A 27748-nucleotide genomic window follows, 5' to 3' on the forward strand; every position below is an offset into this window, starting at 1 on the left:
TCTTTTCTTATGTTTGTTTGCCATCTGTATGTCTTCTTTAGTGAGATGTCTGTTAAGGTCTTTGGCTCATTTTTTAATCAGGTTTTTCGTTTCCTTCTTGTTGAATGTCCGTCAGTACATAAACACAGGTAAACCTCTCACATGGGCAACTACCACAACAGCAGCAGCAACAAACAAATGCACACAACCCAAACTCAGAACCCTCTCTTAACCCTATATCCACTTGTACCCTGTCTTTGCTTTCTCTCTTTCATAGACAGACTCCTCGACTGGGTTGTGCAGACTTGATATCTCCACTTCCCAGTGAGGTCTGGCCTTTGTCTTCACCTGTCTTTGTCTTCCAACATTCTATGTCTTAGAAAATGGTGACTATAATTTGTAATACTGTATTGTATATTTGAAAGTTGCTAAGAGAGTAGATCTTAAAAGTTCTCATCTCAAGGGAAAAAAAATACTCTATGTTTGGTTGAAACGGAGCAAGACTCTGCGGGGCCCTCCCTGGTACAAATCTTTTCCGTGTCCCGCGTTTCTTATTCGCAGGAAAAAGGCTTCAGCCTCCTTGACCTTCTCTGAGTTCCCAAGGGCAGCTTCAAACAGTTGCTAAGCAGGGAAGGGAGGGAATGCAGAAACAAAGGAGGAGGAATAAGGAGACAACAGTGCAGCAGAGTCCTGGTTCCTCCTCAAGGGATACACATAGCCGTATATCTCTGAGTTCTTCTGCAAGAACTAAGGCCCCCACCCAGGGGGAGGATGGTAACTCCAGGCTGAGCATAGGATTCCTGGAGCACCGCCCTGTTACCTCACCACCAACCAATCAGAAGAAAGTTACACACCCTGCAGCCATCACCCCAAATTTTGCCTATAAATACTTCTCCCTGAAAACTGCTGGGGAGTTCAGGGTGTTTGAGCATGAACCACTCGTTCTCCTTGCTTGGCCCTGCAATAAACCTTTCTCTGCTCTAGACTCCGATGTTTCAGATTGTTTGGCCTCACTGTGCGTTGGGCATATGAACTTGTGTTTGGTAACATGGTGATGGGTGTTAACTAGACTTATTATTGTGATCATTTCATAATATATACAAATATCAAATCATTATGTTGTATACCTGAAACTAATATATGTCAATTATAACTCAATTTTTTAAAATGCAAAAAAAAAAAAAAGAAAATGGTGGCAGTATCCATCTGGTTGCCTGTGCCTGAAGCCTGGGAATTAATCTGACTGTTCCCACCCTTTCCTCACCTCCCCACAAAATTAATCACCTGGTTCCATTGATTCAGTCGCTGAATCTCTGGCAAATTAATGCACCCATTTCTTTCCATCCCTGTTGCCCCTCCCTAGTTTGGGAAGTTACTGTTTCTCTTTTTAAGTGAAGGTGACAGGCTGGCTGATGTGTGTTGCGTGTTGCTGCATGATGATGTTGGAGAGGAAGAAGTATTCCTCTCCCCTTCTAAATTCTTCTGGCTGATATAAGAATTAAATTGATGTGATAGAGAGTGACAGCAGAAAATCAAACAAAGTTAAGTAACATATATGCATGGGAGAGACCAGGGAAAACTAAGCAACTTGCCAAAATGGCCAAAGCCCTCACCTTATATACCATCTTCAGCTAAAGACAAAAGAAGGTGTCAGTTATGGGGCAATACTAGGAAAAGTGCGGAAAAGGACGGTGATTGTGATGAAGATTTAAGTCGATGACTTCTCCATTGATAGAAGTTTCTGGAGATTTAGTCATCCGCCTCTTCCAGGTACAGAGAGGGAGACACCCTTCAAATGGAAATTTCCCTTACAAATGGAGATATTTCTTACAAAAGGGCAACTGCTATTTCGTTTTCAGATCCCTTCCTATGTCTGCTGTTCCTCAGAAAATGACCAGCTTAAAACAATTGATATGCCAAAGAGACATATTTTAGGGTGGCAAATTTTGCTCCCCTACAGTGATGTCATAAAGACTTAGGGGTGCTGGTGACTGCAGAGGCAAATGATCTAGGCCCTGAAGATTTCCTTGTTGTTTTAGCACCCTCCTGTGGGTTTTCTGTTTGAAATGGTCACTGCTGCATCTCTCTCTGTTTTCTTCTACTTTCCTGGCATTTTCCTCTGATTTCTGAGGGACACCTCTGTTGCTCCTGGACATTCTGACCTCACAACTGTCATTTACCTCTGAGGTCAGGTCCTGGCTCTGACCCTTCCCAGCTGTAAGAGCTGGAAGAGATCATGGACTCTCTCTTTCTCTCTCTCTGTCTTTTCAAAAATATTTATTTATTTATTTGGCTGCGCCAGGTCTTAGTTGTGGCATGTGGGATCTTCGTTGCGGTATGCAGGATCTTTAGTTGCGGCATTTGGGATCTTTTAGTTGCAGCATGAGGAATCTTTAGTTGAGGCATGCAAACTCTTAGTTGCTGCATGCGAAGTCTTAGATGCGGCATGTGGAATCTAGTTCCCTGACCAGGGGTCGAACCCAGGCCCCCTGCATTGGGAGTGCAGAGTCTTAGCCACTGGATCGCCAGGAAAGTCCTGGTCATGGACTCTGTTGACTCCTAATTTCCTTATCTGTAAAATAAGTGGCTTCCCTACACCAGTGAGTCCTCATCCTGGCTGCACATTGGAATCACCTGGAGGGGCTTTGCAACCTCCCAGTGCTCAGGCCTCACTCTGCAACAATGACATCAGCATTGTTTAAAGCTCCTCCCGCCACCCCCCAACCAGAGACCCCAGTGTACAGACAAGGTTGAGAACCAGTGAACTAATGATTTTAAAGGACCTTTGCTCTTCTGTCATTTCATGTCTTTATCACGCCCCAATCTCAAGTTGAGGTTTCTTTTCTCTTAATGTTTTTACTAAGTTGGGAAGAAATAGCTGTGAAGTACCCCCGCCTCCATCTGCTGTTTGTTCTTATTTACATACAATGGAACCCAGCCCACTGATTTCCAGCTCTTATTCCCTTACAACTGTTATTGAACTGAAAACATAGCTGAAAACTCATTAAACAGAAAAGAACTATTTTGAGCTTTGTGCTGACAATTCATTATAGAACCAAGGAAACATCTAAATTTCTTTCTTTCTAGAATTAACACTAAAAATGGATTTACACCTCCATAATTTCAAATGAAAATTTTCATTCTGGTGCCAAACCTAGTATTATATGCTTTCTTGAGTGTCCTATTAGGAAAAATGAAGCATCTGTATAGGAGAATGGAATTTCGATTGGTTTTCACCCATAGACAATCAGGACCTCCCCAGACTGCTCCATGCGGGCTGCTGAAGTTAAGTGTTTGCATCTCTCTCCCCCAGTCCTCTCTGCTGACCCACAGATGCTGGAAGAAAAGCCAGGGCAAACACATCATCACTGTAGGTGTGGTCTCACTCTTGGAACACTTTGAAACAGGGCTTTCAGAAGACCGTGTTTCTGTAGCAGCCCCCTTGAGACCTAACCATTTTAGACTTGAAATAGCATACGACTTTTCTGAGCTGTCAGAGAGGAGAGAGGAGAGTACGAAGATGACAGAGAACAGCCACGCATTTGGTTTAACCACTGGCATTAATTTGGAGAGAACTGGGGTCTTGACATAAGTGATTCATATTGAGAAGTGTCTAGGGTGCTGGCTCTCCCTGCCTGTTTCTCTGTTAACAGTATCTCTTTCAACTGTTCACTCACTTTCTTCTGCAATACCTTTCTGAAGTACACAGCACATGCCTTTGCTTTTTTCTCTCAAGCCCTTATTAACCTATTGAAATTAGTTGCAACCTTGATATGGGTGCACTAATACAGTAGCTACAGGTAAGTTATTACTCATAACCTATGGCGAATTCCTTTCCTCATGTAATCCTTTTACAAGTGGGCCATCACATTGTTCTCAAGGAAAGAAATGGTTAGTTTTCTTCTAGTAATGGGGGGAAAAGGCATTTTCCTGGGCAAAGAAATGCTGCCAGAGCATGGAGCTTAAAGGAGCCTCTTTGACACTGTGTTTAGCATTGGACTATTTATTGTGGCCCAGAAAAGCTTGTCTGAAGCTTCTTGGTTTTGACCTGCTTCTTTGGGTATTTCCTTATAGATGGAGGAATTGATTGAGGGTGTTCGATGGGCCTTTATTGACATGCTGGAGAAAGAAAATGAGTGGATGGATGCAGGGACGAAAAGGAAAGCCAAAGAAAAGGTAAGGATTCCTTTTGCTGAAAAAAATATGACTTCTGGTTTTAATGGATTTTCATGCTCCCCATTGACTGTGTAGTGGATTTTTATATTGACTGAGCTGTTGACTGCAAATGACCCCAGAGTTAGCTGTCTGTTTTGGGATGAATACAGAGATTTTATTACCAGGAGGTAAGAGAAAATAAGATCTGACTTTTTCAAACTGCGTTTTCAAACACCTTGTAATTCAGCCTTTCCTTCTCTCCTAATTGCCGTCTGTAAGAGCCACATGGCTTGCTGCCCAGCGAATTTTGCCATTAAACCATCAGTGGCTATGGCAGAATGCAGAGCAGTGGGGAGCCAGGGGGAGCAGCTGGCAGAAGAGCCCTCAAGGCACAAAGAAGAAAAACCGATATTAGCTGTGTGTCCTGCTCCGTGCACGATGTGTGCTAATGTCCTCAGGCAAATCCTCTACTGTAACCAAGCAGACCTACTTCCTAACTCATCATTTTGTGCAAATGATCCAAATAGCATGTTTATAAACTGTAGACCAATAGTAGACCATTGCGTAGGAATACAAAAACATTTCCTAATAGAAGCGGACACTTGCTAGGCCTTGTAAACCTTTCTGGCAACAACATAAGGGGATAAGTGAGAAAAGTATTAGCAGCCTTGCTGTTTAGAAGTAAAGAATGGGACCCATCTTGAGTTCTAGGTATTCTCATGGAGCTGGAGCTTGCATGGGTGGGAAACACCTGCTACATTCTTTTTTTTTTTCTTTTAACATCTTTATTGGCGTATAATTGCTTTACAGTGGTGTGTTAGTTTCGGCTGTATAGCAAAGTGAATCAGCTATACATAAACATATATCCCCATATCTCCTCCCTCTTGCGTCTCCCTCCCACCCTCCCTATCCCACCCCTCTAGGTGGTCACAAAGCACCGAGCTGATCTCCTTGTGCTATGCGGCTGCTTCCCACTAGCTCTCTGTTTTACATTTGGTAGTGTATATATGTCCATGCCACTCTCTCACTTCGTCCCAGCTTACCCTTCCCCCTCCTCGTGTCAAGTCCATTCTCTACGTCTGCGTCTTTATTCCTGTCCTGCCCCTAGGTTCTTCAGAACCTTTTTTTTTTTAGATTCCATATATATGTGTTAGTATATGGTATTTGTTTTTCTCTTTCTGACTTACTTCACTCTGTATGACAGTCTCTAGATCCATCCACCTGACTACAAATAACACAATTTCGTTCCTTTTTATGGCTGAGTAATATTCCATTGTATATATGTGCCACATCTTCTTTATCCATTCATCTGTCGATGGACACTTAGGTTGCTTCCATGTCCTGGCTATTGTAAATAGAGCTGCAATGAACATTGTGGTACATGAGTCTTTTTGAATTATTGTTTTCTCAGGGTATATGCCCAGTAGTGGGATTGCTGGGTCGTATGGTCGTTCTATTTTTAGTTTTTTAAGGAACCTCCATTCTGTTCTCCATAGCGGCTGTATCAATTTATATTCCCACCAACGGTGCAAGAGAGGGTTCCCTTTTCTCCACACCCTCTCCAGCATTTATTGTTTGTAGATTTTCTGACTGGTGTGAGGTAATACCTCATTGTAGTTTTGATTTGCATTTCTCTAACGATTAGTGATGTTGAGCATCCTTTCATGTGTTTGTTGGCAATCTGTATCTCTTCTTTGGAGAAATGTCTCTTTAGGTCTTCTGCCCATTTTTGGATTGGGTTGTTTGTTTTTTTTTGATATTGAGCTGCATGAGCTGCCTGTATATTTTGGAGATTAATCCTTTGTCAGTTGCTTTGTTTGCAAATATTTTCTCCCATTCTGAGGGTTGTCTTTTCATCTTGTTTATGTTTTCCTTTGCTGTGCAAAACCTTTTAAGTTTCATTGGTCCCATTTGTTTATTTTTGTTTTTATTTCCATTTCTCTAGGAGGTGGGTCAAAAAGCATCTTCCTGTGATGAATGTCATAGAGTGTTCTGCCTATGTTTTCCTCTAAGAGTTTGATAATGTCTGGCCTTACATTTAGGTCTTTAACGCATTTTGAGTTTATTTTTGTGTATGGCATTAGGGAGTGTTCTAATTTCATTCTTTTACATGTAGCTGTCCAGTTTTCCCAGAACCGCTTGTTGAAGAGGCTGTGTTTTCTGCATTGTATATTCTTGCCTCCTTTATCAAAGATAAGGTGACCATATGTGTGTGGCTTTATTTCGGGACTTTCTATCCTGTTCCATTGATCTGTATTTCTGTTATTGTGCCAGTACCTTACTGTCTTGATTACTGTAGCATTGTAGTATAGTCTGAAGTCAGGGAGCCTGATTCCTCCAGCTCCCTTTTTCTTTCTCGAGATTGCTTTGGCTATTCAGAGTCTTTTGTGTTTCAAAACAAATTGTGAAATTTTTTGTTCTAGTTCTGTGAAAAATGCCGTTGGTAATTTGATAGGGATTGCATTGAATCTGTAGATTGCTTTGGGTAGTAGAGTCATTTTCACAATGTTGATTCTTCCAATCCAAGAACATGGTATATCTCTCCATCTGTTTGTATCCTCTTTAATTTCTTTCATCAGTGTCTTATAGTTTTCTGCATACAGGTCTTTTGTCTCCCTAGGAAGGTTTATTCCTAGGTATTTTATTCTTTTTGTTGCAATGGTAAATGGGAGTGTTTCTTTCATTTCTCTTTCAGATTTTTCATCATTAGTGTATAGGAATGCAGGAGATTTCTGTGCATTAATTTTGTATCCTGCTACTTTACCAAATTCCTTGATTAGCCCTAGTAGTTTTCTGGTAGCATCTTTAGGATTCTCTATGTATAGTATCATGTCATCTGCAAACAGTGACAGTTTTACTTCTTCTTTTCCGATTTGGATTCCTTTTATCTCTTTTCCTTCTCTGATTGCTGTGGCCTTCTCCATTCTTAATGGATGCTGCTCTTCAGCTGGGAGACTGAACTTAGGAGCATTTCTTCTTTAGAGAGGCATTTTTGAAACTTACTGATGATAGCAATCACCTGGGGTGCCTGGACTGTGTCTAGCTTTCTGGGCTCCTCCCTAGCAAGGTCTGATTTAGTGGATTGAGGGTGCAGTCTGAACATCTGTGATTTTAACAAGTCTCCTTGGTGGCGCTTATCCTTAGGCAGGCTTCGAGTCCTCTGCTGAGAGTCATACTGAGTCATGCTGAGCACAACATTTTTTGCATTATGGTCAAGGAACAAAGAGGGAGAGGGTTTTCAGAGCAGGGAAAATACTCTGTATGATACCATAATGGTGGATACATATCATTATACATTTGTCCAAACCTATAGAATGTGCAGCACCGAGAGTGAACCATAATGTAAACTATGGACTCTGGGTGATAATGGTGTGTCAATGCAGGTTCATAGATTGTAACAAATGTCCCACTCTGGTGGGAGATGTTGATAATGGGGGAGGTTGTGCATGCGTGGGGGCCGGGATTATATAGGAACTCTGTACTTTCTGCTCAATTTTGCTGTGACCCTAAAACTGCTCTAAAAAAGTCTATTAAAGAAGAAAAGAGGTCAACATTCTGGGAATGCTTAGCCTTGTTTAATGGAGAATGTGCAGAGGTTTAGCACAGATATTTTGTAGAGCTTTAATACTCCCGAGGTGGATAAATATGGCCATAGATATTTTTGTCAATAGACACGGAAGACTGTTCAGTGTTTCATAGTGAGGAAAGAACTTGGGTGGCAGTGTTGGGGGTGGGGGCGTGGTGTTGGAGGAAGACAGGGTAAGTTTGATTTTTTTTCCCCTTTGAGAACCTGTCAGAGCTGTCTTAAGTCATGTAAGGCACAAGCTGTTGAAGGCAGGAGCATGCGGGCTGTGATGAGAAGCTCTCCAGTTGGTAGATGAAACTTGGTGCACCAACATACTGTTGTTGTTGTTTGAGCGCTTCATTTATTTGCTGGGCTAGCTTATGGTATCTGGAACAGAGCAAGTCTTGCACTGGGCAGTTGAGAGCCCAGCAAACTGGGGGCTCTTGATCCTAGCCTGACCCCTTGTGGACTGAGGGCTACCGGCGTGGAGGGTGGGGTGGAGTGGTGAGTAGTGTGCATGTTATGAATGGATGGATACCAGGGGAATGCTCTGGGGACCCTAGTCAGTTTTTTGAAAAGTATGGCTGGTGATTGCCTTAGGGGGATCTTCTGGGTTGCATAAGGGAGTGGATGCTTTTCAGTTGGGCCTTCTAGGCAAGTAGCCATGGGTCCTTCCTGAAGGAGGATTATTCCCAGTCCTTCTAATATTAGACACATTCTTCTTTGCTCCTTGAGTTGCTCTCGAGTCTTATATTTTTTTTCAAGGAGAGCCCTCACTTTTTCTTCTAAAAGTACTCTTTGAACGCTCCACTGTCTTTGAGCTGAGTTCAACCTGCCAGGAACTCAAACTAGTTCCTCGACAGGTGCAAATATCAAAGGTAGTTGTCCTGCTGGAAGTCACCAGGTTCCCTGAGTATATCTTGAATTTCAGACTTCAGAGCAGTTCCTTTGTTTTTTTTAAATTTAATATTCTTTAACATCTTTATTGGAGTATAATTGCTTTACATTGTTGTGTTAGTTTCTGCTGTATAGCAAAGTGAATGAGCTATATGTATACAGATATCCCCATATCCCCTCCCTCTTGCGTCTCCCTCCCACCCTCCCTATCCCACCCCTCTAGGTGATCACAAAGCACTGAGCTGATCTCCCTGTGCTGTGCGGCTGCTTCCCACTAGCTATCTATTTTACGTTTGGTAGTGCATATATGTCCATGCCACTCTCTCACTTCGTCCCAGCTTACCCTTTCCCCTCCCCATGTCCTCAAGTCCATTCTCTATGTCTCCATCTTTATTCCTGTCCTGCCTCTACGTTCTTCAGAACCATTTTTTTTAAGATTCCATATATATGTGTTAGCATACGGTATTTGTCTCTCTCTTTCTGACTTACTTCACTCTGTATGACAGACTCTAGGTCTATCCACCTCATTACAAATAGCTCAATTTCGTTTCTTTTTATGGCTGAGTAATATTCCATTGTATATATGTGCCACATCTTCTTTATCCATTCATCTGTTGATGGACACTTAGGTTGCTTCCATGTCCTGGCTATTGTAAATAGAACTGCCATGAACATTGTGGTACATGACTCTTTTTGAATTATGGTTTTCTCAGAGTATATGCCCAGTAGTGGGATTGCTGGTCGTATGGTAGTTCTATTTTTAGTTTTCTAAGGAACCTCTGTACTGTTCTCCATAGTGGCTGTATCAATTTACATTCCCACCAACAGTGTAGGAGGGTTCCCTTTTCTCCACACCCTCTCCAGCATTTGTCGTTTGTAGATTTTTTGGTGATGGCCATTCTGACTGGTGTGAGGTGATACATCATTGTAGCTTTTTTTTCTTTTTTAAAATTAATTAATTTATTTTTGGCTGTGTTGGGTCTTTGTTGCTGTGCGTGGGCTTTCTCTGGTTGCGACGAGCGGGGGCTACTCTTCATTGCGGTGCACGGGCCTCTCATTGCGGTGGCTTCTTTCGTTCCAGAGCACGGGCTCTAGGCACGTGGGCTTCAGTAGTTGTGGCACGTGGGCTCTAGGGCTCAGGCTCAATAGTTGTGGCGCATGGGCGTAGTTGTTCCGCGGCATGTGGGATCTTCCTGGACCGGGGCTCAAACCCGTGTCCCCTGCATTGGGAGGCGGATTCTTAACCACTGCGCCACCACGGAAGTCCCCCATTGTAGGTTTGATTTGCATTTCTCTAATGATTAGTGATGTTGAGCATCCTTTCATGTGTTTGTTGGCAATCTGTATATCCTCTTTGGAGAAATGTCTGTTTAGGTCTTCTGCCCAGTTTTGGATTGGGTTGTTTGTTTTTTTGATATTGAGCTGCATGAGCAACTTGTATATTTTGAAGATTAATCCTTTGTCAGTGGCTTCGTTTAGAGCAGTTCCTTTAATGAAAGGTGAGAAAGAGGGAATGTTGTCTACGAATTTCCGGCAGTTCTCCAAAGCAAGTCGGGCTCTGGACCCCAGAAGATGTGGGTTTTCTTTTTCCAAATTAAATGAACATGGAGATCTGGAAATGACCTCTGGGTGGAGCTCATAGCACTCACAAAGACGGCTAGAGAGCTGAAGGCTCTTATGCAGCTTTCTGCTATGGGGTTGTTTTCGAAAAATTATTTTTTTTCTTGCCCTTTTTCTAGGCTGTCCTTGATTTGATTGCCTTTTAATAGTCAACATGAAAGGAGAGGCTCTACCTAATAATTTCTTGAATCTTAGATGGAAATCTCTGACTATCTTAGGGCTTTGTCTTTCTGATACTGAGTAGCCCCTGCATTAAGACAGGATTTGCCTGCGTTTGAAGTGGAGGTGAATAATTCGCCTGCTCTTCTGGTATGACTTGGCACTGTTCTTAGGGCATGTGTTGTATCCAGTATATCACCCAGGCGGAAGATTTCTCATCAGTAATAGTGCCCACAGTGGGCCAGCGCTGAGTCACTTGGCAACCCATTGGGAAAGCTGGAAGAATGTTGCAATTTGTGAGAGGAAGAAGCTTTCCTTTCTCTCACAGTCAGGCTCTGGTCTGCAGCTAATTACAGTGCCTCCTGAAGGGTATTGACCTCAGCATTTCCTAGTCCTGCCTCCTGAACAGGGAGGGTGCAGATGCCTGCAGTGGGCTGAGGCCTAACACCCTGGCTTTTGTGGTGGTTACTCCAGTCTCAGAATGGAAGCGTGGGCATGTGGCCTTGTCGTTCTCTTTGCTAAGGGTGATTACTGTAAAAGATAAACAAGGATGCCTCTGCTTCCGTGAATGAAGGGTAGATGTGTTATCTCTATCTCCCTGCCTTTCCCCTCTCATTTCTCAGGAGGTCATGAGTAGTTTTGTGTTGTGAAACCAACAGTGTAGGTTTCGAACTGGAAATTTAGTCTGGTCAAATAAGCACCAATTTTTGTTTGGGATTCTATGTTCCCTGCAAGCATATGCTCTTATTATAAACAAGCAGCAAAGGACAGGAGGGCTGTTAATTTTTCCTGGCTGTTGTAGCTGTTGAATGAGTGTAAGGTGATACAAACTATTTTGGGGGGTATCTTCTAGAAGGTTTGCCTTTTCCAGAACAGAGTAGGAGGGTCTCAAGGTCACTACACTACGTAATGATTGTGAGGCCTGGCAGGAAGGGGGGATGCAGCACTGCCTTTGGCTGCCCTGGTGGTGGGCACCAGGCTTGTGCTGATGAGCTCTGTGTCAGATCAGGAGGAACTCGGCTGGTGCCCAGCTGGATTCGATTCTGTAGCCAAAAGCTGGATTCTTTCTAAAATATTTGTTTGTGCTCTTTGCCCCTGTGACTTTTGTTTGCCAGGCCACCCCTAGAGGAAAAGACCCTGATGGAACTCCTAGGAAGGCAGCATCCTCAGGATGCTGTGAGTGGCCTTAACCTTAGCCATAGCAGGTACAGAGGGTTCCCAAGAAGGCTGTCTCATGGTCCCATCCACCTGAGCATGTGACTCCAGGCACATGCTTTGGGTGAGGTGGGAAGAGTTTTCCTACAGAGGGCCAAGCAGAAATTTAGCTCACCTCTTCGGCTTTGTCTCTGTTGGGCAGGGAAAATAACCTTTCCTTCCATCCTTCTAAGTTCTTAACTTGGGTCCATGTAACAAAAGATAGATTAACAAGAGAAAAGCAAACAAGTTCACTAACAGGTATATCTCATACACATGTGAGAGAAACTCAGCGAAATGAGTAACTCAGAGAAGTGGCTTAGAACTCCGGCTTATATGTCATCTAAACCAAATGGCAATAAATTTGTAGAGAAAGAAGAAGAAAAAGGGAAAGTAGTTTTAGACTTCCAAAAGTGGCAGATGGTGGGAATGTAAATATATGGGAAACTGGTGGTAGATACAGGCTAGTTAGTTGTTATGTAGATTCCTCTGCTGCCGTCTCCAGGCCTATAAGGTCTAAAGTTGTCTCAGTGATTCACTTTTGTCCTCCCTCATAGAGAGGGGAGGAGGGACAGCTTTGAAAATTTATGTCCTTTTAGGCAAATTGGGAGAGAACAGGAGCTTTCCTTGTATCCACTGCTTCTCAGTTGTCTTCAGCTCAAAATAATTTTTATGTCAAAGAGGCATATTTTGGGGTGTAATTCTGGTTTCCTTTATCTTTAAGCTCTGCCCAGCCCTAGGTGTTGGATTTGCCCCAGGTATCCAGCATGGACCAACCATGTTGGTGTCCTGCCCACATCTGAGCCCAGTGGTTCTCGGGCTGTGCTTCTAGACCACCAGCAGCAGCCGCCTCCCTGGGGACTCATTAGAGATGCAGATTTTCAGGACCACCCCGACCCGGTGCGCTTGAGGGGGCACTGACTGCCCTTGCCATCACCATTTCACTACACACCTGTCTGACTTCAGCTGCCAGCACCCGCATTTTCCCCAACAGCTTTCTCTTCCCACTGGCGCGTGCTAGGCCACTCGCCCAGAGGGCCCAGAGGTCCGGGAAGTGAGCACAACCCAGTGATAGATGGGAGTTGCCCTAGCCCCCTCCTCCCTCGAGTGTGTTCTGCCCAGGCTCCCGGAGTCTCCCCAGTGGGGTAAGCGCTAGTTGCTCACACTGACAGCTGGCTCCATAAGATCCCCTTTGATGACTGCCTGTCTTTCTCTGCTCACCTCCGCAGTCCCCTGCCAGTGTTTGGTGTCTCTTTCACGTCCCAGATGAAGTGCTTGCACTCCAGTCCTTGTCTCGGATCTGTACCTGGGGGCTCCCCAACTAGGACACAGCCTCTGGGGTGTGACTTTTCCCGTCCTTCCTCTCCTTAAGGTGACAACGCATTTCTCTGCATCTGGATGCTAGCAGCGCTTCAGCAAATTCAATTCCACAGACTTTTCCAGAAGCAACAGCGTGCCAGGTACTGGACTAGGAGCTGCGTGTTCAGGGGTGATCAGTTGCAGTCCCGTTTCTGCAGGGGTTTCCACGCTGCCAGGAGAGCACAGCAGTGACACGGGTTCTGAGAAGATGAGGAGAAGTCTTAATGTGATGGAGACACGGACTGGTCCTGGGGTTCTAGAGGAGCCCAAGCACCCTGTGTGAGGGCACCTGGCTTGCGGGGCCCACTCTGCCACCTCGCTCTTCCTTGTCACAGCCCTTGTTCCTGCAGCCTGTGAGCATGGCTTCTGCTGGCTCTTCCTTACTTATTAATCCCAACAACTTTGCATCCAGCTGTCACTTTCCCTTGGTACCTTCACTTCTGCTTCGTCTCATGTATTCCTTTTAAATTGCTTTGTAGAAGAAAAGAAAGGGAAGGGCTTGTGTCAAACTGTGTCCTGCCCTTGCCTGTGACAGATTCAAGCCTGTTTGTGTAGGTGCTTAAGAATGCAGTCACCCCAGTTCCTGCATCCATGCCAGCGCTCACCTAGGAACACACAGGGACTGACAAAATAGCATGTGAACCATCTTTCAGGCTCCCCCCCCCCCCCACTCCCTCTGCATCTCTTGCTCACACTTCCCGCCATCTTGAGCTTGCCGGCACTCTCTGGCTCTGTGTCTCTCCGTCTCTCTCACATGCACAGACAGGCCAAGGCAGTGGCCTTCACACTTGTATCTCCTCTCCCTCACTGACCCCAACAGGAAGTACAGTTACAGAAGCTTACAGACTCTGGAGAAAGACTGCCTAGACTCAGAGCCAATGTCTACCACTTATTAGCTGTATGATCCTTTGGAAATTACTTAACCTTTCTGACCCTCAGTTTTCACATCTGTAAAATGAAGAGATTAGTACCTACCTCAGAGATTTGTTATGAGGAGTTATATACTTCAAGTATTTAGAAGAGCGCCTGGAGCGTGAGAAAGGCTCTCCAAGTGTGTTCAACAGTTTCTTCCAAACTCTTGTCCTGTGCAGGAGGGGAGACTTTGTCCGCACTGACTGGTGAGAGATGCTAAGTGAGGTTCTGTGTGTCTGGGTCATTGTGTTTTCGTCTGGGCTAGGAAGGTAGATGACATAAGACCACAGTCTCTGAGGTCCCCCTTAGCCTTTAGGTGCTTTGATGCTTTTTGTCAGAACACGGTTCTCCTTGTATATCACCCCTGCAGGGCAGCCCCTCCTGAGAGGGTGATGGGAGGGGGGGTACCTTGCTTTTCTCTGTGGAGTTTGGATTTTCTTGTTTTAAACAAATTCAGTGTTATCTTTGTGATATACCTTTTAAATACCAAAGCAAATATTTGGTGTAAGTAGCAGTTTGCTGCACATAGTTATCAGAGGCATATTATACCTGATACCTTGTTGGAGTGAGGTTACTTTAATCAAGTTTCGGTGTTCTAGATAGAGCCTCAAGGAAATGTTGTTTTGGGCAGTGTTGTAGGTCATTGGTTCTCATACTCGAGGTGCATTGGCACCATCTGGAGGGCTTGTTAAAACATAGATTGCCAGGCCTCACCCCCCAGAGTTTCTGAGTCCGTAGCTCTGAGGTGGGGCCTGGGAATTTACATATCTGACAAGTTCTTGGCGATGCTCTTGGTCTGAGGCCAACACTTTGAGAGCTCCGGGTTATTAGAGGTGAAAGCTCCCTTACACCAAGGTTGTATTGCTTGAACTAGCTGATGTTTATTAAGTGACTACTTCCCTCACCCCTTACAGGAATTCCTTACAGGAATCCCCGTTCACCATCTCTCACGGGGGAGTGCCCTGAGTGAGTACTGGGACACTCCGAACCCAACCAGGCCACCCACCAGTGTTGCTCCAGCTGCTAAAAAGCCCTTCTTGTTACAGATCCAAAGGCTCCTTCTTGGTCACTTCCACCCGTTGACTCCATGTCTGTCCCCAGGAACTATGCGGAATATATCTTCCACATAAAAGTCCTTCCAGTATTTGAAGATGTTTAAATGTTTTTCTATTTCAGACAAAACGTCTCTAATGTTCCTCATTAAATTAACAAGCATTATATGCCAGGCTAGATGTTCTAAATGCTTTACAAATATTAACTACATCAATGCCATGATATCTGTGTGAGGTTGGTCAAATCGTTTCATTTTACAGATGAGAAAACTGTAGCACAGAGAGGGCAAGTAGGCTTGCTCAAGGTCACACAGTCAGTAGGTGGAAGAGCTGGGACTTAATGCCTAGCAGTGTGGTTTCAGAGTCTGTGCTTTTATCCACAGTGCCAGTGGGTCTCTAAGTGTGATCCTCAGACCAGCAGCATCGGCATCACCTAGGAACTAGCTAAAAGTGCAGCTTCTTGGCCCCATCCCAGATCTATAGAATTAGGAACTCTGGGAGGAGACCCAAGAATCTGCATTTTAATAAGCCCTCTGAGTGATTCTCATGCCGCCAAAGTGTGGGAATCACTGCTTTCCTGCTGTGGTTCTGATGCCTCATCCTGCTGGCTGCTCTCCAGGTTTTCAACATCTTTTTTTAAAGCTCAAGTTCAAAGCTGAACACAGTATTCTAGATATAGTTCAACTCACTCGGCACAATGGGAATATTATTACTGCCTTTGTTTTGCATACAAATTATTTTAGAAATCCGAAGTTTATATTATGGCTATCTTTTCTCCTCAGCCATGTCACTGTTGGCTCATAACGAATTTACAGTCAGTTAATTTCTAGGTCTTTTTTTTAATCCCACAGGAACTGTCAGTAAGCCCTGTTGCTCCAGTCGTAAACTTGGCATTTCGTTTAAACCCTCATCCCAGAACTTCACATTAATTCTTATTAAAAATCCATTTAGCTTTGGTCATGGCTCTGATTTTAAAAAAGTATATGTTTCTGGGTCTCCTGTGTGTTTATTAGTTTTGCTACAAAAATCTATGCTCATTAAAGAAAATCTCCAAGGTAGAGTATAAAAGTAGAAAGAAAAAAAATCAATACTAGTCCCATCACCCAAACATAACCACTGGTAACATTTTGATGTATTACTTTGTTTTTTTCCCTATACGTAGGCTTGAATAATCCTGTATATATACATTTGATTCCTTCTTTTTTCTCTTTTATATTTTAAACATTTCTCCTCTTACTACATAATCTTTTTTTTTAAATAAATTTATTTATTTACTTTTGGCTGCATTAGATCTTTGTTGCTGTGCGCGGGCTTCCTCTAGTTGTGGTGAGCGGGGGCTACTCTTCATTGTGGTGTGCAGGCTTCTCATTGTGGTGGCTTCTCGTTGTGGAGCACCAGCTCTAGGCATGTGGGCTCAGTAATTGTGGCACTCGGGCTCAGTAGTTGTGGCTTGCCGGCTCTAGAGCGCAGGCTCAGTAGTTGTGGCTCGCAGGCTTAGTTGCTCCGCGGCATGTGGGATCTTCCCGGACCAGGGCTCAAACCCGTGTCCCCTGCATTGGCAGGCAGATTCTTAACCACTGTGCCACCAGGGAAGTCCCTATTACATAGTCTTTATAAAAGAATTTTCACTGTTATTGCGTAGTCTTCCAGTGGTTATACAGGAGATTACTTAATCATTTCTCCATAGTTGGGTATTTAGGTTGTGCTATTATTGATATTACTATGATAAACATCTTGTGCATACTGCTTTCCCCCCAAATTTAGGACTAATTCCATAGAATGGCATCTCAAAAGACCTTTAAAAATCTCAAGTCTGTCATTCAGTATCTCCACCTTTATATCATTCATAATTTGATAAGTCCACTTTTTTTTTTTTTTGGTCCATGCTGCACAGCTTGCAGGATCTTAGTTCCCCAACCACGGAATGAACCTGGGGCCATGGCAGTGAAAGCATCGAGTGCTAATCACTGGACTTCCAGGGAAGTCCCAGATAAATCCACTTTTTGGTTTAATTATTTTTCTGGGTTATTAATGAGCACACTCACCCAGTAGAACTGGAATCTCCCTATTGGCTCATCCTTTGGAGATTCCTTCCAGAGTTATCTATTGAGGACATTCATGGAGAACCTGCCCTGTGACAGGTCTTTTGTTAGATGCCTAGCAGTTCACTAACCAGTGGATTTTTAGTCCAGTTATTCTACTTTGAACAACTTCATGGAACTGTCATCCGATTTATCCATTTTGCCTGCAAGGAGATCATGAGACATTTAGCAGTGCCCTGATATGATACAGTTACACTATATTTAGGGTATTCCTTGATTTTCTAATTTATTGTTCTATTTAAAAAGTGGGAACTTGAGGGAATTGAACATTCATTGGGTTCCCATTCTTTCTAAGGTCCTGTGTTATCCTCAGTGGAGATTACATTATTCCATGGGTTATAGCCAGCTATTCAGACTCCCAAACCAGAAATCTCAATTTTACTTCCCAGCCAACTGGAAGCACTCGAATCCTGTTGAGTCTTTCTTCCAAAAAGCTTTCAAATCTTTACCATTTCTGTTTCATAGTTCTTTCCTCCCCTAGCTTCTCCTCCTTTTTTCCATTTTATATTGAGGTAGAATTCACATAACATAAAATGAAGCATTTTAAAATGTACAACTCAGTGGCACTGACTACTTTTACAGTGTTGTGCAAACACCCCCTTTGTCTAGTTCCAGGGCATTGTCATCATCCTACAAGGAAACTTCATACCCAGTATGCAGTCACTCCTCATTTGTCTTCCCCCAGCTTCAGGCAACCACCAATCTGCCTTCTGTCCGAGAATTCACCCATTCTGGCTATTTCATATAAATGCAATCATAGACTGTGTGACCTTTTGTGTCTGGCTTCTTTCACTTGGCATGACGTCTTCTAGATTCATCCATGTTGTAACGTACATCCTCTCATCCTTTTTAGTCCATTTCCCCACTTGTAGTCTTGGAAAGAGAAAAACAAACCATTTTAGAATTTCTGATAGTGAGGTCTTTCCTGTCTTCTCTGAACTTTTGAAATGGCATCATAGTGTTTATTTATAACTAAAAAACTGTTCGCCCAAAATACAGATTACTGCATTGAACTGACCCCTGTAAGGGAAGAACTGTGGTCTCTGGTTCATCTTGTGTGCTCAGAATCCAACATGGCTTCCCTTCTTTGGCCACTGGGCAGACCTTAGTAAGAATCACGGCTCCACCAAGCACATAGGCAAGATGCACATTTTGGGGGGCCTCAGTTTCCTTACCCATGAAATGAGTACAAATATACTACTGTTTTCACAGAGTGGAAGGATTTAAACAAGTAATGTATGTCCAGTGACTAGCAAAGAGCAAATGCACAGTATTAGTAAGATGACATGTTCATTTTCCCCAAGTTTCCTCTTATTTATCCTCACCAAATGACGTAATGCTCCATGAAAGTCTCCTAAAATTGGGAGAGAAAAGCTGATGCCAATTACATTAGTTTCTTGGGGGTGGAGGTACAAAATGGACTTTTGTTAACGTTCACTCTGTTCAGTTTTTTTTAACGTCTTTGTTGGAGTATAATTGCTTTACAATGGTGTGTTAGTTTCTGCTTTATAACAAAGTGAATCAGCTATACATATACATATATCCCCATATCTCTTCCCTTTTGTGTCTCCCTCCCTCCTACCCTCCCTACCCCACCCCTCTAGGTGGTCACAAAGCACCGAGCTGATCTCCCTGTGCTATGCGGCTGCTTCCCACTAGCTATCTATTTTACATTTGGTAGTGTATATATGTCCATGCCAGTCTCTCACTTTGTCCCAGCTTACCCTTCCCCCTCCCCGTGTCCTCAAGTCCATTCTCTAGTAGGTCTGTGTCTTTATTCCCATCCTGTCCCTAGGTTCTTCATGACCATTTTTTATTTTTAGATTCCATATATATATGTTAGCATACGGCATTTGTTTTTCTCTCTCTGTCTTACTTCACTCTGTATGAGAGACTCTACGCCCATCCACCTCACTACAAATAACTCAATTTCATTTCTTTTTATGGCTGAGTAATATTCCATTGTATATATGTGCCACATCTTCTTTATCCATTCATCCGATGATGGACGCTTAGGTTGTTTCCATCTCCGGGCTATTGTAAATAGAGCTGCCGTGAACATTGTGGTACATGACTCTTTTTGAATTATGGTTTTCTCAGGGTATATGCCCAGTAGTGGGATTGCTGGGTCGTATGGTAGTTCTATTTTCAGTTTTTTAAGGAACCTCCGTACTGTTCTCCATAGCGGCTGTATCAATGTACATTCCCACCAACAGTGCAAGAGGGTTCCCTTTTCTCCACACCCTCTCCAGCATTTATTGTTTGTAGATTTTTTGATGATGGCCACTCTGTTCAATATTTTAAAACATGTTGTTATGGACAATTTTAAATGTACACAAAAGTGTACGTAACAAACCCACAAGTTCTTATTACCCAGCCTCACCAGTGAGCAATCTTTGCTGTTTTGATTTCATCTTTTCCCCACCCCACCTGTTTTTATGCTTGAGAATTCTCAAGCTCATGTCAGATATCATTTTTTAATAAATTTATTTTATTTTGTTTATTTTGGGCTGCATTGGGTTTTCGTTGCTGCACGTGGGCTTTCTATAGTTGCAGCGAGCGGGGGCTACTGTTCGTTGCGGTGTGCAGGCTTCTTCTTGTGGTGGCTTCTCTTTTTGTGGAGCACGGGCTCTAGGTGTGCAGGCTTCAGTAGTTGTGGCATGCAGGCTCAGTAGTTGTGGCTCACGGGCTCAGTAGTTGTGGCGCACGGGCTTCGTTGCTCCGCGGCATGTAGGATCTTCCCAGACCAGGGCTCGAACCCGTGTCCCCCGCATTGGCAGGTGGATTCTTAACCACTGCACCACCAGGGAAGTCCCGTCAGATATCATTTTACTATAAACATTTCATTATGTATCTTCAACAGTTAAGGATAAAAAAAAAAAAACAGCTAACCACAGTACCCGTAACATACCCATCAATATTAACAGCAATACCTGTATTCTGTCTGCTTTCTGTAATTATCTCAGAAATGTTTGTTTATTTTTTTTAAACAGTTGGTTCAAATTGGTATCCAAACAAGGTGTACATATTGCAGTTAATGGGTCTGTCTTTTAAGGCTTTAAAAGTTTTAAGAGTGCCCCTCCCCTTTTATCCATGAAATTTATTTGTTGAAGAAATTCTGCCATTTGTCTGGTAGAGTTTTCAGCACTGCTGAGTTGGCTGATGGTATACTATTGTTGTCTTTTAACATGTTCTTCTGTCCCTCACATTTTCCGTATATTGGTAGTTCAGCCTAGAGGTTTGATTAGATTCAGGTTCAATGTTCTTTTGGCATAAAGACGTCATGGGCAGTGCTGTGTGCTTCCTGTGCAGCCCTCCAAGAGGCACATGGTGCTGTGTTGTCCCACTTCCACTGAAAATGTTGATTAGTGGGTTCAGGTATTCTCAGATTGATCCTTCCTTTTTAACTTACCCATCAACCTTTCACCATAGGCCGTGGTCCTCTTTCTTGACTGTGCCTTCATATCACCCCCAGGGAGCTTAAAACATCCAAATGCTCAGGCCACACCCCAGACCAATGACATCAGACTTTCTGGGGGTGAGACCCAGGCATCAGTATTTAAAGTTCCCCAGGAGATAGAAATATGCAGCCAGGGTTGAAAACTACTGTTTTAATCGTTTAAGCGGTCATTGATAATATATTGCATAGATACATGAGTTCATTAGGGATTGCAACGGGTGATTTTCTAGTTCTGTCATTCTTTCTGCATATATTAGCTGGAATATTTCTATAAAAAAGGATCATCTCTCATAAACCACTTGATTACGCTGACATACAGCTTATACTGATATAAACTGCTGAAAGGCAGCATAAATGTCTTTTTATTTATTGATTTTCACAATGAGTTGGTGCCCTAGTGCTTCCAAAGGTACCAAAGCAGTTTGGCTTTTAAATATCATGATAAACTCAGGGAATTTTATGTATTTGATTTGTTTAGATTCATTACAATCATCATTATTTTTTAGCTCAAATTGTCCCATATTGGTCAACCTGAGGCTCTTCCGTTAGGGAATTTTGACATGACTCTAGTTGTTTCTGACAGCATCTTTGCTCCCTGGCACAACAAGTTATCCTCTTTAATGTTTGACTTCAATTTAATCACAGACTCTTTTGAACAGTTTATAAATCATTGCCTTAATTAGTTCTTCTCCCAATGAGCAATATATTGATTTTTGTTGTTGTTGTTGTGGGAGGGGGAGAGGAGAGAGACTCATTACCAACTTGAAATACAGAGTTTTAGTAATAAGCAAATTTGCAGAAGTTTGAGTGAGAGGTTTATGTGAATTGTCATTTGTAAGGGGCACTAGCTCATGTCAGTGGACATACATGTAATATATTCTATGGTTTTTGAAAATTTTTGCAGTGTTGTATTCTCAAGAATATAAAGAAGTATATAACTAGTGTATGACCATGCCATACATTAAAAAAATTAATGCTAGTATCAAGAAGTAGGACTAATTTGAACAATGTGGAACAATGGAACTATGTTAACAGATGAAACTTGCAATAGTAAATATTCAAAAAATTTAACAACATCAACAAGCAGTAATAGTTTAAATGTGGTACTGTGTAAGTGTTTAATGTTTAAGTGCATATTAAGTATTATTTTGGCTTGTGGGATTTGTTGGTTGTAGGACTTTGAAAGAAATTGGGAAATGCTATGTTAGCCTCAGAGTGAAAATCCAGAGGCCCAGGGGAGAGCTGCTTTTGAAACATTATGGAGACTATTTATTACTTTTATTCATGGGATTGGGGGGAGAGGTTTAATGCCTGTCTTTATTCTTTTTTGGTCCAAATCCAAATTGAGTATGTTAGGAATTCACTTATAAATACATGTTTAGTTTGGTTTGATAAGAAGGATCAGTTTTGATATGTTGATTTTTAATTTCATGGGAAAAGAGTCCATTAGGGATGTTTGAGTTCTCTGTGTATATTTTGTGATGCTTCTTCTCTTTGGCCCAAGATGAAACTAATAGCCACGACGTGTCTGCTTATCTGCTCTCTCTGAGGTTGTGTCTGCTGCTGTCAGCGGCTCCCTTCTTATCTGGCTGCTGGGCCTGCTCAGTCAGTTATATGGGAATGTCAGTTCCATGAATAACCCAAGGGCCGGACAGGCAGATAGTGGAAAATGGGTGAAGAGAGAGAAATTGTATTTAACCTGGTGTTCTGAGTTGTCATTTCCTAGACCCTAGCATAGCTGGGTAAAGACAGGCTTGAGGGCGTGATAGCAAATCCAGTTCTGACAGAATCTCACTTATGAGCTGGAGAAACAACCTGATACCAAGAGAAGAAAGAGTGAAAGAAGCTGGGAAAGAGGTAAAGGTAATTGGAAAAGTTGGAGGAAGCAGTGCTAGGAAGAAATGGCACGACCAAAGTATTCTGATAGAGGTGCTGACAGCTTTGCAAAATAAATTTCATTTTGATTTTTTAAAACATTTTAATTTACTAATTTATTATTTAATTTTTTTTTTTTTTTTTTTTGGCTGTGCCACACAGTTTGCAGGATCTTAGTTCCCCGACCAGGGATTGAAACTCAGCCCTCTGCAGTGAAAGCACGGAGTCCTAACCACTAGACCGCCAGGGAATTCCCTAATTTTGATTTTAAATAGTATCATTCTTGGCATTTCAAATGAATAAAATTCCTTAAAAAAAAAACAAAACGGATTTTATGGAAGGATTGATTCCTCATAGAGGATTTTGGGGTTTTGTGTTGTTTTGGTTCTGGATCTGTCAATTGCCAGAGGGAAGAGAGCAGGTTTTAATTTTCTTCGTGCAGGGAGAATGACTCACCTACTGCAGTGGTCTGTATTTGTGTTATCTATTGCTGTGTAACAAACCACCCCAAAACCTGCTGCCTTAAAGCAGCAAGTATTTTATTATTTCTCATGATTCTCTGGGTTGGTTGGGGCTCAGATGGGTGACTCTTCTGCTGGTCTCGTCTGGAGTGTCTCAGGCATTTGCAGTCAGATGGCAGCTATGGCTGAACATCTGAGGTGGCTTCTTTGCTTGTGTCTGACACCTCAGTGTTCCTTACGTGGCTTCTTTCTCCAGAAGAGTAATGTGGTACTCTTACAGGGGAGCTGAGGGCTCCAAGAGGGAGGCAGCAGAAGCTGCCAGCCTTCTTAAGGTCTGGGCTTAGAAGCCCCAGAATGTTTCATGTGTTACATTCTTTTGGTCAAAGCCAGGGACAAGGCCAGTCCATATTTGAGGACAAGAGAAAGACTCCATCTCTCTTTTTTTTTTTTTGCGGTACGCGGGCCTCTCACTGTTGTGGCCTCTCCCGTTGTGGAGCACACGCTCCGGACGCGCAGGCTCCGGTCGCGCAGGCTCAGCGGCCATGGCTCACGGGCCCAGCCGCTCCGCGGCATGTGGGATCTTCCCGGACCGGGGCACGAACCCGTGTCCCCTGCATCGGCAGGCGGACTCCCAACTGCTGCGCCACCAGGGAAGCCCCAAGACAACATCTCTTGATGTGAAGAAGCGTGTGAGCGCACAGGGAGGGAAGGCATTGTTGGCAGCCCTCTTTGGAAACTACCTACCTACAGTGTGTATCCTTTGCCTCTCTCACCTGTGTTCAGTTTTTCATTATTTACAATTGAGAATTTTGAACTATTTTTACCCCCTCTTTAACACCTGACCACCGAGTATCATTAAATTTTCCCCATTTTCCTGTTAGATTGGTTAAGTTGTTTTATATTATTGACTTATTTTTTTTCTTAGCTCAAAACCAGTATATACATTGACTTAGAGAACTATTTGAGTAAACCTAATTATTGTTGAACTGTGATGGGGAAAGGACTCAGCCTCAGTCTGTGAGACCTTCCTGCATAGGTATAAGAAATACCTACTACATGTTAGGGCCCAGAACTGGACTAAGTCAAAAGGGCCCAACCCCATCCTAGTAGGCACATCATTTTTTTTCCAGTTTTACATGCATTTGAGTGCCTTAGTAAATAAACTTAATTTTCAGTATAGACACCCCTGACACTGACTCCCTGTACTTTTTTAAAAAATTGAAGTGTAGCCGATTTACAATATTGTGTTAGTTTCAGGTGTACAGCAGAGTGATTCAGTTATACATATATTTTTTCTTTCCAGATTCTTTTCCATTATAGGTTATTATAAGATACTGATTATCATTCCCTGTGCTATGCAGTAAATACTTGTTGTTTATCTATTTTATATATAGTAGTGTGTATCTGTTAATCTCATACTCCTAATTTATCTCTCCCCCTTCGCCTTTTGGTAACCATAAGTTTGTTTTCTATGGCTGTGAGTCTATTTCTGTTTTGTAAATAAATTCATTTGTATTAATTTTTAGATTCCACATGTAAGTGATATCATATATTTGTCCTTCTCTGTCTTACTTCACTTAGTATGATATTCTCTAGGTCCATCTATATTGCTGCACATGGCAATATGTCATTCTTTTTTATGGCTGAGTAATGTTCCATTGTATGTGTATACCACATCTTTTTTTATCTGAATTTTTTATTGAGATAATTTTAGATTCACAAGCAGTTGTAAGAAATAACACAGATCCCATGTACATTTTACCCAGTTTCCTCCAATGGTAACATTTTGAAAAACTACCATGTAAGTCCTAACTGGGAAATTGACATTAATATAATCCACAGATCTTCACATTTCCCCAGTTTTACTCTGTGTACATTTTACAGTTTTATCACGTGTAGGTTTATGTACCCACCACCATAGTCAAGACACTAAACAGTTCCAGCGCCTTATGCTACCCTTTTATACCCACCTCCCATCCCCACCCCTGAATCACTAAGCTGTTCTCCATTTCTAAAGTTTATTATTTCAAAATATTACATAAAGGAATCACACTGTCTTTATCCTTTTGGGATTAGCTTTTTTTTCTTGGTAGAGTTTTCAGGAGATCCATCCCCAGGTTGTGGCGTGTATTAGTAATTTGTTCCTTTTTATTGTTGAGTGGTATCCCATGAAGTGGATGCATGCCAGTTTGTTTAAACCATTCAGCTGTTGAAGGACATCTGAGCAGTTTCCAGTTTGGGACTGTTATAAGTAAAGCTGTTAGAACATTCATGTACGTAGAGGTTTATGTATGAATATAAATTTTCATTTCTTTAGAATAAATGCCCAAGAGTGTAATTGCTGGGTCGGATGGTACTTGCATGTTTTGTTTTATAAAAAAACTACCAAACTGCTTACCAGTGTGGCTGTACCATTTTACATTCCCACCAGCAATGTCTGATGAAGCACTTTTTCTGCATCCTCACTAGTATTTGGTATTATCACTGTTTTTTATTTCAGCCATTCGGATAGGTGTGTAGTAATATCTCATTTTTTTAATTGTGTAAGTAAATTTATTTTGTTTTTTAAATTTATTTTAATTTTTATTAGAGTATAGTTGCTTTACAATGTTGTGTTAGTTTCTACTGTACAGCAAAATGTATCAGCTCTACATATACATATATCATTGTGGGTTTTTTAATTGAAGTATAATTGATTTACAGTGTTATGTTTCTGGTATACAGCAAAGTGATTCAGATATATATATAGTATACAGTATATATATACATATATATATATATATATATATATATTCCTTTTCAGGTTCTTTTCCATTATAGGTTATTACAAGATGTTGAATATAGTTCCCTGTGCTACACAGTAGATCCTTGTTGTTTATGTATTTTATATATAATAGTGTGTATCTGTTAACCCCAAACTCCTAATTTATCCCCCTTCCCCTTCCCCCTTTATAACCATAAGTTTTTTTGCTGTCTATGAGTTTATTTCTGTTTTGTAAGTAAGTTCATTTGTATCATTTTTTTAGAGGCCACATATAAGTGATATCATATGGTATTTGTCTTTCTCTGACTGACTTCACTTAGTATGATAATCTCTAAGTTTATCCATGTTGCTGCAAATGGCATTATTTCATTCTTTTCTATGGCTGAGTAATATTCCATTGTATATATGTACCACGTGTTCTTTATCCATTCATCTGTTGATGGACATTTAGGTTGCTTCCATGTCTTGGCTATTGTAAATAGTGCTGCTATGAACGTTGGGGTACTTGTTTTTTTTGATATTGAGTTGTATGAATTGTTCGTATATTTTGGATATTAGCCCCATGTCAGTTGCATTGTTTGCAGATATTTACCCCCATTCATAGATTGTCCTTTTGTTGATAGTTTCCTGTGCAAAAGCTTTTAAGTTTGATTAGGTCCCAATTGTGTATTTTTGCTTTTATTTCTTTTGCCTTGGGAGACTGACCTAGGAAAACACTTGCGTGATTTATATTAGAGAATGTTTTGCCTATGTTCTCTTCTACGAGTTTTATGGTGTCATGTCTTGTATTTAGGTCTTTAAACCATTTTGAGTTTATTTTTATATAAGGTGTGAGGGAGTGTTTTAACTTCATTGATGTACATGAGGTTCTGATTTCCTGTACTTTATAGCCAAAGACTCTCGGCATTGGAAAGGGCTATGCTTGCTGACCTAAGGTAAAGGGGACAAATCTGCTGCCTTTGGTATATTCTGGTGTTGCCAGTGCTGAAGTCACTGTGCAGGCTAACAAGAGCCTCCTTGCAGGGGTTTGTAAGCATTAAACTAATGAGCTGAATGGACCTGTCCCAAAGTGGAGCAGAGTCAAGGACAGCACTGAGGTTGTGTCCTTTAGGGCTGCAGAAGAGAGCCTTTGTTTAATTCTCATATTAAGTTATAAAATGAATTTACACGTGTATGGAATAATTTGGCTTGTTCTTACAGGCTTTTGAAAATGAAAGTTAAGGTTTGGCAAAGTGATTTGTATAGATCTGTATAAAGTCGTGTTCTAAAGAGGCCCCATGAATTGTCCTAAGTAATTTCTGATTTCCATTAACAATTATTCACAAAAAAGGAGCTTGTCAGAGAGAGCAACTTGAGAAAACTTGACAGAGTAGAAGAGGAGCAAATCCTTTCCTTCTGCTCTTCTCTTCCCACTCCCCAAACGCTCCCTAATTGTTGGATGCTTGTTTGAGTGTCTTCTGTCAACATCTAGTGAGAATGAGAGCTATGTGAGGAGGAGCTGGAAGCTCTTGCAAACTTTTCAGACTGGAGTTACCTCAGACCCAGGCTATCAGTGTTCAAAACAAAACGAAATAAAACTCCTCAGGCAATTCCAGTAAGCAGCCACGTTTGAGAAGCAGAGCCCTATTAGAGCACTGCTGCTCAGACTTGAATGTGAACACCACTCTCCCAGGGACCTTGTGAAAATGCAGATTCTTATTAAGTTTGAAGTAGAGCCTGAGATTCTGCATTTCTAGCAAGCCCCCAGGTGAGATGGATGCACCTGGACCATGGACCGCACATTGAGTAGTGAGAGTGTAGAGCAGGAGTTGGCAAATTTCTCACTCAAAGGACAAGATAGTAAGTGTTTTGGGCTTTGCAGGCCATGTGGTCTCTGCCACAGCTATTCAGACCTACTCTTGTCCCATGTATGCAGCCATAGACATTATGTGAACAGATGTGCATGACTGTGTGTCAGTAAAACTTTATTTACAAAATCAGGCAGCAGCTGGAGTTTGGCTTGCAGGCCATGGCTTGCCAGCATGGTCTAGCACTTTACTAGTCTCAAGTTTTTGACCAACACCTTGCTGCTTTCCTCTCTTGTTGGGCTGAAGTTTGAGTAAGAATTAAGTGGTTTTATATAGAGGTTACTCATTGGCTTTGTTGAACGATGAATAATTGATGATGACATTTAGGCTGCTGTTTACCAACAGCC

General features: G+C 42.1%; 1 protein-coding gene across 1 annotated transcript in view; it reads left to right on the forward strand.

The window, feature by feature from the left end:
* Positions 1 to 27748, forward strand: part of PHEX (phosphate regulating endopeptidase X-linked) — a gene marked incomplete at both ends in the record, with an annotated part of 195140 nt that overhangs the window by 85493 nt on the left and 81899 nt on the right. The window contains one exon of the mRNA XM_082864021.1: positions 4054 to 4155. Within this exon, the coding sequence (XP_082720147.1) occupies positions 4054 to 4155 (102 nt within the window). The remainder of the gene's footprint in view (positions 1 to 4053; positions 4156 to 27748) is intronic.

This window comes from Leucopleurus acutus, assembly GCF_964270905.1.
Source record: "Leucopleurus acutus genome assembly, chromosome: X".
Classification (NCBI taxonomy): domain Eukaryota; kingdom Metazoa; phylum Chordata; class Mammalia; order Artiodactyla; family Delphinidae; genus Leucopleurus; species Leucopleurus acutus.